Source organism: Podarcis gaigeae (genome assembly GCF_964106915.1).
Source record: "Podarcis gaigeae genome assembly, chromosome: 1".
In the NCBI taxonomy this organism is placed as follows: Eukaryota; Metazoa; Chordata; class Lepidosauria; order Squamata; family Lacertidae; genus Podarcis; species Podarcis gaigeae.
Genome location: NC_139678.1, coordinates 82,674,529 through 82,686,700, shown reverse-complemented (window position 1 = coordinate 82,686,700; position 12,172 = coordinate 82,674,529). Strand labels below are relative to the sequence as shown.

The window sequence follows — 12,172 nt, the reverse complement described above, 5'->3', positions numbered from 1 at the left end:
TGGAGATGCACCTACGTTGCTTTGTGTCTTCCGTTGCGCTGCACGTTCCACCATCTGGATGTCTTAGCTCAGGCATGTCCTAAATCCATTTGGGGGCTTAATCTGGCCCGCCGGTCAGTTTAATCCAGCCCCAGCGCCTGTGGCAGTTTCTTTCCTGGGATAAAATCCTTATAAAAGCTCAACTACTTTGGTCGGCCCTCACATATGTTCACTTCATCCAATCTGGCCCTCTTTGAAAAAAGTTTGCCCCCCCCCCCCGTCTTAGCTGAACTCCCGCATGTGTGCCATTAAGCAAATCTCATGGGGGGGGGCATGTCTGTGTCTTCCAAGCCATTAGCGCTGCTCCCACTCCAAGCTGCAAGAAGCAGGGACAATCACCTTCTGCTACCGCTTACAGTTAGAAAGACCTTTTAATTCCTAACGAGACTTTGCACCTTACACTTGTTTATTTAACTTCCTTAATGGACCCTTAATGGAGGTACATTATTGCAAAGGCTTGTGAAAAGTCCACTTAATTATGCCAAAGGAGTTGCTTTCCAGCACTAAAGATTAACTTTGGCCCAGAACTATCACTCTTTCCATATGCCTGGATTTCCCTTTCCCACAGCACTGATTGTGTGTCATTATTGACACCGACTATGCCAGCATTTGTAGGTCACACTTTCTAAAATCATTATGATTCCCTCAGTAATTTTTCTGTTAACCTTTCCGTCACGTCAGGATTTTTTACAACTGTGCAGCTGGGATGGCAGAGTGATGCCTGCACTTTGGTCCAGGGTGGTTTAATTTACCACAGTTTAGGGACAGACAACACATATATCTGAGATTAAAGTGTCAATGGGACACACACTCCCCCTGTGGCATAATAAACTGTCTATGCATGGGATACACAGTCCTACCCCCCCCCCCACACACACATCCTCTTAGCATCTCCAGACAAACACAATGCTTATTTGCTTATTTAATGGTTAGTATAGTGCTTCAAAACCTGACAAGACCTGTTTGACCCGAGAAAATAGAGCAGGCATATTATTTATTAAATAATATCCCACTTTTCCTCCAGAGAATTCAAAGCAGCATACAAGATCTTCCCCATCCCTCACTCTAATTTAATCCTCTGAGGTAGGTTAATCTGAGAGGTAAGGACTGGCCTGAGTCATTTCGTCCACTGAACACAGTGCCTCCTTGCACAATATTTAAATACACTGACAAAAGAATACACCTTTTATTTATTTTGTTTAAATATGTATAAGCACACTTTCATATAAAATATTGCAAGGCAGCATACAAACTAAAAATACAATACTATAATAAAAACAAGAAAAACACCAGGCATACCAGCTGATTGGCAAAAAAAAAATATCTCAGGTTCAAAAAGCCTGTTTTTCAGAAGATGTCTAAAAGCGAGCAGAGATGACTTCTGCTGAACTTCTACTGGCAAGGAGTTCTGCAGGTCAGGGTCTGCCACACTATAGTCTCAGTTTGTGGTGAAGGCCAGCTGAACTGGGGTTGGCCTCCTATGCCCCATCAGAAGACCTCAGTGATCAAGGTGAAGCATAAAAATGTGGTGGCATGGATAGAATAATGTCTACTGCTATAGTGCAAGTACATTTTTCAGTCAATTTTAACATTGCACTCAATCTTTTTTATTGCTATGCATCAAATTAATCTAGGCATTCAGATCATATTGAACCTATTCTGAGGACCAGGCCAAGACATTGAGGTACCCGAGGCAAACCACAAAATGGTGGGGGGACTCTGCTAGGAAAGAAGGGGTGAGTGAAGCTCTACATCCAGGAAGGGGGGAGAGAAAGATTTACATTGGGAACAATGGGGGAAGGAGACCAGCAGCCCCTTCTATTCGCCAAGAGGCCATTCTAGAGCCAGCATAGGAGGAGCTGTTGAGGAGGTGACAGATTCAGCCTCAGGAGTGCAGCACAGTTTTTGCTGTCACTGAGATGGCGGTGGCAGCAGCAGACTATGTATTGAAAGCCAGATCTGCTGCCCCTGTGGGATCCTGCTGCCTGAGGCAGTTGCCTCACCTTGCCTCATGGGTGGACCAGCCCTGCCTATTCTGCACTGATTCCAAGTCAATTCAATGTGCTGGCTTTGGCTTTTAAAACCCTAAACAGTTTGGGATCAGGTTATCCAAGGACTACCCTGATCTCCAGACTGTCAGTAGGAGCTGTTAGATTGCTGGGTAACAGATATAAGACCTTTTGGCCCCACACCTTTGGAACTTCCTCTCCATGAAAACACATATTATTGCTTCATTATTTATGTTTTAAAATAAATCTCTGAAGATGTTTTTATTCCAGTCTGCACTTGATTAATTAATGGGCTATGCCTGAAGGTTTTTAGCTGTTGATAGTTTTCAGTTACTTTGTTAATATTAATGATTAAACTGCAGTCGCCGTTATTTTCAAGTGTTTATCACCTGAGAAGGGCAGCGTGTCCTAAAAGATGTGATACAATTTATTTACATACACATTTATGTAGATTTCATAATTGCATAAAATCATTTTGAGCAAGACTCCTTATAGAGGGAAAATGCTCAATTATGGCTTTTAAAAAAGTTTTTAAAATGTGTTTGTTAATTACAATGATGACAATTTTGTGTTTTTGGTCTTTATTCTATGCACTTATACCATATGCAGGGCTTTTTTCAGCTGGAACTCAGTTCTGACACCTCTCAGGTGGGCACCATTGCCATTCTAGGAGAACAAGGGATGTGTTCATGGTGAGTTCTGGCACCTCTTTTTCTAGAAAAATAGCACTGACCATATGCAGATATTATTTGAAGTTTTGAAGTAAATTAGTTTTTTTTATTAAATACCTTTTCCTCAAGTATATTGTCTTTATATAATTTGGTAGTGTACGGTAAATCCTGCCAGAACCCACTGAGAAGGACAAAAAAGGTGTACTTCCTTCATAGGTGACCTTATATGTTAGCTGATAAATTAGTGTTATCCAAGTACTGGGGGGGAGTATGAAACTCACTGGGAGGTGGGGCAGAAATACAATACAGAGAACTTGTCAAACACCTAGTTAGTAGTCATAAAAAACAGGTGGTATGCTACATTTAACTCAGTGGGTCACAAGTAACTGTGCAAGTCTGTAACAGTTGGGTGTATGAAATCCATGGTCAACCTTACAGCCAGACTGTTTGGTTCTGCCCTTGAAAATGGGAAACAGCAGCTGGTCCAGAATCACAGCTTCTTGGTTAGTGGTCAGGAATGGACTGCAGAGTTTGTGCAGTGCTAGAAGAACTGCACTGGTCTGGACTATAGGTTAGTTTCCAGGCACAATCCAAGGTGCTAGTTCTTTTACAGTCCTCAATGTCTTAGACAAGGATACCTCTGGTAGCACTTTTTCCTACATAAACTGCCTTGTGGGCTTGATTTGTCTCCCAAACCCCTTTCCTGGCCTGCCACAACCAGGGCCAGCCTGAGGCTAACCTGTGTCTCCTCCCTCCCTGTCAGGGAAGATGGAGTAAGTGAAGATATACATGAGGAACAAGTGGGCAAGAAAGATTGACATTGGGATCTGCTGCCCCCAGGGATACTGTCACCTCATCTGGCCTCATGGGCAGGTGAAACCTGGCCACAACTCTCAGAGGCAGAGCTGGCAGCTTCAAGAAACAGGCCCATTTGGGCAGCAGCACATATGCCCTTTAGAAATCTGTCCAGAGGAGCCCAGGTCCAAAAAGAAGTTGGCAACCCTAACCACCACATTCCCGTGTTTAGAGGGCAGTGTCTCCAGACGGAAAACGTAACTTCCAAGCATAATGGAGCCCCAGCATTTTAGAAATGTACTGTTTCTTTTACTGATTTTTCAGAGGAGAGCTCTTTATTCCACTGCACACCCTTCCTGTACTGTCCAGATGACTAAACCAGGGTTGCCACATTTCAAAAGGTGAAAATCCAGACACAAAAGTTGTTGTGTGTTTTTTGCATTTTTAAACTATTTTTAAGAAAAATCAGCAAAATGACACTGCTGCCATGGGTTGCCATATGGATTTTCCAGGACATTTCACCAATTTCTGCCCAGACACTGCTTCCAATTTAAGTATTCTGGGTATGTCCAGGAAAATCTGGGCATATGACAACCCTAACTAAACTCTTATGTTGTGTGTATACTCTGTGTTTAAATTGTAGAGTGGGTAACATCTCAGTTGTGGTGCATATATTTTCAGGTTAACAGATAGCTAAACAACATGTGTGGATTATCAACAGGCAATGTGCACAGAAAAGAAATTCTTAAGAAAATGGTCTCTTGGAGAGGTCCAATGCAATTACGTATGTCATATCACAGAATCATTAATGATGACTTTTTCCTAAGATGTTTGGAACCTGATGGATCTGCCTGCTGTTAACCAAGTAATTTCTAGCAGTAATTACTTATGAGACTATCTCTAGAGCAGGGGTGGGAAACCTGAGGCCATCCAGATGTTCCTGGACTACAGCACACATCATCCCTGAACATGTCGGCTGGAGCTGGTGGAAACTGGAGTCCAACAAAATCTGGAGATACACAAATCCCCCGTCTCCCAACATATTATGTCACAACGGATAGAGAGGCTCTGTTGTGAAAGGCCCTTTAAAATACATGGGAGTTGTATAGCATCACAACCATGCTTTATCACTGCTCACATCCATTTTAATTGGGCTAAAGGAACAGGAAAACATCCTAGTGTACAAACCATTTTAACCAATACATGTGGCAGGTGTCTGTTTTGTCTTGAGTTGCAAAAAGGCTGTAGCTATAAAGCAGTGAAGAAAAACTAACCAGATCCACCCATTAGTTTTGAGAGGTGGCGGAGGAAGGGAGACAAGGAAGGTGTTTGAAATGCATTCATCATAATCACCCAGATTGTTTTGCTTGCAGAAAGAGCCTAAGAGAGAAGAGGTAATAAGGCTGCACGGCTGGGAAGGAAGACTGAAAGGAATCTAATCACAAAGTAAAACAGAATCTGTGTGCAAGGTGTAGGAGCAGCAGTGGATTAAGTCTGACATAAAGAGCAACATGCTGATGACAGTAATCTGTCATTTAAACCATGAACAGTCAGTGGGGCTGTAAAACAAGAATACTTTTGTGGTAAATTATCTGGAATTATCTGGGAAAGCTACAGTAGAGGCTCCTCATTATACAGATTGATTGTTTCTATTTTAAATGTTCGCAGGCACGCACACACAAAGCCCTAAGGCCACTACTTATGCACCTGAGACAGTCATTCAGGAATGCAGACTCAGGTGCACTGCATTTCAGCAATCCCAACGGAAGCAGAATCAGTTCCTCGGTCATCTTTGGGGAAGGGGAGGGGATGCTTCTTTTGGGCTGTGTCCCACAAACCATAATTTCAGCATTTTCTTCCACTTCTCTGTTTTGTTAGTACTGTATTGTGTAAATCAAATAGTAGTAGGAACATACATTTCATTTCATTTCATAACTTACATTGCAAGTAAGACATGTTGAAATGCTGGGTTGCCAACTTTTTAAGGGCCCTGTTCCCTTCTTGGTAGGGGTAGCCTGGGAGGGGGGCAGGGAGGCTATGTTACCAAGTGGAGCTTTCCTCATTACTTTTGCCTCCTTGCCAGGAAAAGTTGTTAAATTTCTGCTCATTAGACTGCAGTTAAATGGTCAGGAACAGGCTTGGTATGAATGTTGGCAACCCTAACAGAAACCTTCAGATGTTCCTATACTATGCATAACAAAGCTCTTGCTTGTTTATGAGGGGATAATCATTTATACAAGAACAATAGTAAGTTGCATTTAGAGAGGAAAGACAACCCAGATTTACCCCAAAAAAGAATCTTGGACCTGTAAGCAGAACAAACAAACCCTGGGAGAATACAGTTTATGGTCTCTTTAGGGGAAACGAGGTACAGCTTGTGGATACCAGGGCTGAAGGCAAACTCTCTACCATCAGCCTCTTCGCCAGTACAAATTCACATCTCTTTTGGATATAAAAGACTAGCTCATTAAATGCCAAGCATGACACTGCTGGAACAGACCAAAACTGTCCAGCATATGACCCCAGGGACTGGTTTCCTTGGATTATAAACAGCCTATTCATGGTGCTACAATGCACACCTCCCCCTCTCAGAAACACTTCATAGTCCTCTCATTCCATACAGAGCTCCCTTCTGTGCTACAGAGACAGACTCTCTCTCCAAAATCAGTCTTGCTCCTCCTCCTCATGAAGTACAAGCCCTCTTATGCATCTGCCCATATCACTGGCTTTCCAGGTCTCCATTTTCTTTTTTTACTGACCCTATATTTGTACAGTAAAGTACAGTAAAAAGGTATGTTGCAAATAAGTAGATAAAGTTTTTTCTCATCACCTTGTATCTCCTTGTTTGTTTGTTTTTAAAAAATCACCGGCAGACTTTCTGCTTGTCAGGTGTTTGAGGCAGAAGAACATGATTGTCAAAAAAAGTTGCTGATCATGTTAAGACTAAAATAAAATTTAAAAATTGGTGCCTTGAAGCATTCTAATATAAGGAACAGAACCATTAAGATGTATGCAGTGTAACATAAAAAGAGATCATTAATTGATTTGAGTTTGGGAAGAATTCACTTTCAATTTGTGAATAATTAACTACATAAAACAGAATAGAGGGACACGAAGGTCATGAGTAGAAAGAGGGACACGAAGGTCATGAGTAGAAATGCATTGAACAAAATGCCCTTGCTGGTCAGTAGGTATGCTGCTAAGCAACAACCAAAGGCTCTGATTCAGCAAAGCATTTAACTCAAATCCAGCAAACTTAGCAAGCCACACTGTGAAGCACCTCTCCTCTCCTTTAAAAAGCAGGTGTAGAGCAGGAGGTGAGGGGCTTGAAGTGGGCTGTGGGGAGACAGGTGGGTGAGGTGTAAAGAGAGGTGTTGGGGAAGGGTAGCACACAATATCGGCAAACAGGGATGGCAGCTCCTTGTATGTTTGATACCCTTTTAACTGGCCAGCTGAGGTGAGTCTGGCTGCTGAAAAATAGTCCTGGGAATTGCAGCTTGGCAAGAGTGCTGCAAATAAAGTTAGAATTCTCTAACCTCTATTTACATAGCAATTCCTTAAGGAGACAGAATTATGGTTAGGGAGAATCTTGTTGTCTTAAACCAGCTGAGCAAGTAGCCCTACCCTTTTCCTCTGCAGAATATCAATTCTCCTCATAGAGGCAGCAATACAATCAAAATTATCAGCAGAGAGGGATCCTATGCAGGCCTACTTCGAAGTGTATTCTGTTGAGCTCAATGAGACTTGCAGTACAATCCTATGCATGCCTACCTAGAAGTAAACCCTTGATTTTAATGAGACCTATGTCCAGGTATGTGAGTATATTACAACCTAAATTCCTAGTAAGTGCACTTAGGATTGGAGTATAAAGACAGGGCTAAATTGACTTAAGGTCAATTCAAACTATAAAATATCCAACAAAGACAGCAATTCTACACCCACTTACATGGAAGCAAACTGCACTGAACTCAGTGGCACTTGCTTCCAGGGAGACATATATAGGATTGCACTGTTCATTCCAATTACATTTTAGTAGTTGTGTGATACTCTTGGAAGTCCCTTTTCTGTGACAATACTGAGATATCTTATCCACCCAAAATTAATAAGAGGTGGCAATAGCCTTACTGCTGCCCTTCAGCGATTCTGAGATGTGGGATCAGACCTACACAGTAAAACAAACTAACTAACCCTCCTTCAAAGTTTATTATGGCTCTTATCTTCAGTGATAGCCAAGGTCAAATCCACTAGGGATTTGCTTCTTGACTAGCTCCAGGCCTCATTTATTTTATCCTTGTTGCTAATTTCAGCTGCTATGTTGACTTTCCAAACAGCAGAGTGGGGATAAGGACATTTTCCAAGCTTCAGACCCCCCCCCCCCCATCTCCTGGGTCAACAAGAATAAAACTTTCCACAGGAACTCTGATTTTACAACATATTGTCATGGCTATCAGATGAAAAAGAGAAGAAGGCCTACAGCTTTAATTATCTCACAGAAGAGCTTTTCTCACCCCTTGCTGAAATCCCCTTTTCAACAGAAACCCTCTCCTCTTTTGCATCTCACCTAGGGCTTTCAAAGGTGGAATTGATGGGGGGGAGGGGGAGAACAATTTTGTGGGTTTCCTTTAAAAATGCTTTTGGGGTATCCTGGTTTTTACTTTTTGAAATATGGCAACCCTGTCTCACCACACTTGCATTCTGTTTATAGAATGGGGGGAAATATGTTGCAGTTCAGTAGTGTCAGTGTGACTGTTTTGTACTCACGGGTCTTTACAATGTAACCTATAAACTAATAGCAAACTGATTTTATAGTCAAAATGGCAACATTCACACACACAAACAGGTTTGGGGAAAACCCGAGGTTTATAGCAGTACAAGAAAAATATTTAGAGGGAAAGCCCTACAGGGATGAGGGGTAAACACACACACAGGGGGGGAGGGGGGAAATGTTCAGTGAGGACTGAGCATGGCAGTAGGCACAACATGCTGACTTACAGTTAAAGAGAGAGAATAGAACAGAGTATCCTAGAAAAGGTTAGCTGGCATACCACATTGCAACATTTTGTTGCAGGTTCCACTTGCTGACCACTCATTTGGGATAATGCAAAACTATCTCTCTCTACACTTAGTACCACCAACAGTTGAACACACATTTGCACAGCCTGCCACACACCTAAATAATATGCACTACACTCTTGTGTATGCATGCCTGCACATCCAAGTGCACCTTGTTTCTGCAAAGGAGGGAGTGAAGAAGGGAAGGCCCAGGCACATTTCACAGCATTCTGGCTTTCTAAAGCAAGTAAATGTACAAGTAGCCATGAAACATGTTTTTAAAAATACGACCTAAGGAGAAACAAACACTGCCTAATTTAACTATACCTGTGGTTTCCTCAAGGTCTTGGTCATCCCAGGAGAGAGCTTTCTCCTTTTCTTTTCAAAGAGGGAAGTTAGCTCGTGCTCAGAAGCATAAGGTCCATTCAGAAATGTCCAGGGGCAGTGGACAGGACCTAAAGGAAACACAAGTCTAGGGGAATTGACAACTGCTCTAATAGACCATACTCCCATTTAATTCCATTTTCATCCCAGCAAATAGATTAGAAAGTAGTAATTGATGCAAATTGTTCTCCTGCCGATACAAAAGGGAGGTGCTTGGCTATTTGGTTAAATGGATAAAAAGACAAGGTTCTGTGCAGTTTCTGACCACCTGAGGCATAGACACAGGCGACACTGTCCATTTCCTGAGCAGCACAAACTGCAGGGCCTGTATAAACTTTTAGGTAATAATTGAGCAAGTGGAAGATAAAATGAGGACTTTGCGAAATATATGATTCAGCGGACCTCAGTAGGGCACAAAACCATGTGTTCTTGCTTATGAGCAAGAAAAAGAGGCAAGAGAGAAGTCTGCAGATATCAGACAAAGACTGATTCTTTTCATTATCTCCTTGCCTGCCATTTCAGGACCACAAACAGTGGACAGGACCTCGGATAAATGCTGGAGGCAGTGTTTTTTTGATTTTGAAAAGAGGAATAAGGCTGCTATGCTGCACACACTTACAAGGGAGTAAGTCCCACTGTACTCACATATTGCTTTTGTCCCACTGTTGCCTCTGGTCAAACAGTTGTTGAAACAATACGAAATGCTGCAAAACCTGTTTGTCAGACATAACAATGGGATGAGTGCATATGCCCTACTCATTGGCGTACTCTATCTTCAACTCTGAAAAGCAAGCAAAACAAATCACTTGTCTCCCACTAAAGAGCTTCTCTTGGGATTCCAGAGACCACTTCTGAGCAAGGGCTGTCTTTACCCAGAATCCTCCTACCTCAATATTTCACAACAAAAACTCTTCCTCCTTGTTCCAGGGGTCTAGAACACCACCAGGTACTCACCTGCTCCAAAGGATACATGCTAGTATTGCCAGCTTTTCTCTAGAGAGCCAGACCTGCCATGAATTCCACATCTACTTATGCTAGTCAAGGATGTTGACTTTCAGCATCCCAAAACCACAACACGGAACAATTTCCAGGTGTGCTGTAAATAGTGCATGTTTGGCTTTCTTTTCAGAGCAGAGACAGATATGGGGGCTATTTTAATTTTCTGTAGAATTTTATATTGGGTGGAGATTTTGGCCTATTCATCTGTTTTCAGTAATGACACTTACTCTGGAGACAGGACAATTAAGAAACCTAAATAAATGCACAACACGTGGGATACAAACACTTCCTCACAACTACCAGTCTGCTCAGAATTTATTCGGGTAGCCGGCCTCTCATCTCTGAATAGTCACTACCTGTATCCATGTAACCTCAGGCAACCTCAGGGCCATGGGTTCGAGCCCCACTTTGGCCAAAAGATTCCTGCATTGCCGGGGGTTGGACTAAGATGACCCAAGTCTACGATTCTGATACAAAAAGCAAGAAACACCTCCCTTCTATTCTTTGACCACCTTTCAGAGCAACCTACTCCCAACTGCTCACACACACCTGTACAAGTCAAACTTTCTGATGTCTTCCTATGAAGTTAGGCGCCGAGGCTGCTTCCCTCCCCACATTTTCACGGCAGTAGTAGCGGCCCGACACGTGGCTCACTTATTCAGAAGTCGCTGGGGATGCATTCAAGGTAGGCATGCTCAAATATCATTGCGCCGAGAGCAACCAACTTCCAAGATCCCTCTGACAAATAGGCGCTTTTAGGGGGCACCTGGCGCTCCAGACATACCTCCTTCCTAAGGCTCAAGGCCCCTCTTCCACTCAGTCCAATGCGAAGAGGGGGACGTCGACTAGCCCCGTGTGGCCAAAGGACAGGCTGCTCTGGAAGAGACCACTATCCGTGCGCCCCCCCTTAGAAGAGACCACTATTCCTCCCACCTGCACGTATACGCGCTGGCAACCTCCCTCAGCTGCAGGTACTTTCCCCTTCCCTCCCCACGCGCCCGGAGGTGTCAGTCACCGGCCCCGCCCCCGCCCTGCCCCCCCGGGGCCCCTCGCCGATTGGGTGGCCGCCTCTCCCTGCCTACTCCCCCTCCCCTGCTCGCACGAGGCTCCCGGCGACAGGCCCGCCCCAGCCCCACATGAAAGGAAGCCGCGCGCATTTGCTCCCACAGAGAGACTCACCCTGCCCGCGTCAATCCGGCCGGCCGACTGTTGTCATAGCGGTGGGTCGTGCAGCCCTGGCCGTGCGCCACGGGTGTCCTCCATAGGCAGCGCGGGGTGCTCTGACGTCAGCGCGGAGACACGCCTCTCCCGCTCGCCGTCTCTTCAGGAGCCGCGTATTGGACCAGCCCCCGCCCCCCTGGGCCGCGCCAGATGAAAGGGATTGTTCTCCTCGCCACCTGCGGCGCGCCAAAGCGGCCGCGCTTTTCGCCATTAGCCCTCCGGGAACCCTGTATACAGTATAGGCTCCTGCAGCCCTATCGGGGATTTAGCTCAGGGGGGAGACATGTGTCAGAAATGGAGTGGCGGCGTGCCGGTGTGACAAAATGAACTAGGCCACTTCAGATGATCGCTAACAACAACAACAGACCGGAGCAGCAACACAACAGTGCTGGTTTTGAACCACTGTTCGTGACGCCCTCGATCCAATACAGGGTTTCTCAAATTTGGGTCTCCAGCTGTTTTTGGACTACATCATCCATAGCTAGCAGAACCAGTGATCAGGGATGTTGGGAATTGTAGTCCAAAAAAACAGCTGCAGACCCAAATTTGGAAAACCCTGATCCAATACATTTTGCTCTCTGAAGCAGACATAAGAAGCTGCTTTTTACTGCGTCATACCATCGGGTCCATCTAGCTTAGTATTGTCTACACAGACTGGCAGCTGCTGTCCAGGATTTCAGACCAGGATCTCTCTCAGCCCTACCTGGAGATGGTGGAAATTGAGCCTGAAGCCTTCAGCTCATAAAGCAAACGCTCTAACTCTCTCCTAAGTAATTTTGGGCACATAAGGCAAAAAAGAAAGGAGGCCATTTCCCCCTCCTTACAATAATAAATAACACTTTGCTTCCCTGCCAAATCCGCCACCTGAGGCAGCTGCCTCACTCCGCCTGTAGTGCTGCTTTTCTGGTGTGCTAGTTTCTTGTTTTCAGTTTGCTCAAACTGGAGGGCAGGGAGAAGTATTCAAAAGTAGAGTCCCATACCTGTTGCCAGAAGTCATACAGA

The 12,172-nt window shown here is 44.3% G+C and overlaps 1 protein-coding gene across 6 annotated transcripts in view; it reads right to left on the bottom strand.

The window, feature by feature from the left end:
* The window catches only part of SLC43A3 (solute carrier family 43 member 3), a 42,822-nt gene extending 30,650 nt beyond the window's left edge, over positions 1 to 12,172 (bottom strand). Inside the window, exons 1-2 of one of the 6 annotated variants that reach the window (XM_083701105.1) lie at positions 11,129 to 11,209; positions 9,596 to 9,663 (exon numbers count right to left, since the gene is read on the bottom strand). Coding sequence is in view for 1 of the 6 variants with exons in the window: in XM_083701101.1 (XP_083557227.1) it covers positions 16 to 76 (61 nt within the window). In the remaining 5 variants the exon portion in view is untranslated. Of the gene's footprint in view, positions 1 to 15; positions 356 to 9,595; positions 9,664 to 10,733; positions 10,956 to 11,128; positions 11,248 to 12,150 lie in introns of those variants that run through there. The other 5 variants (XM_083701106.1, XM_083701098.1, XM_083701104.1 and 2 more) reach the window with 5 other exon arrangements.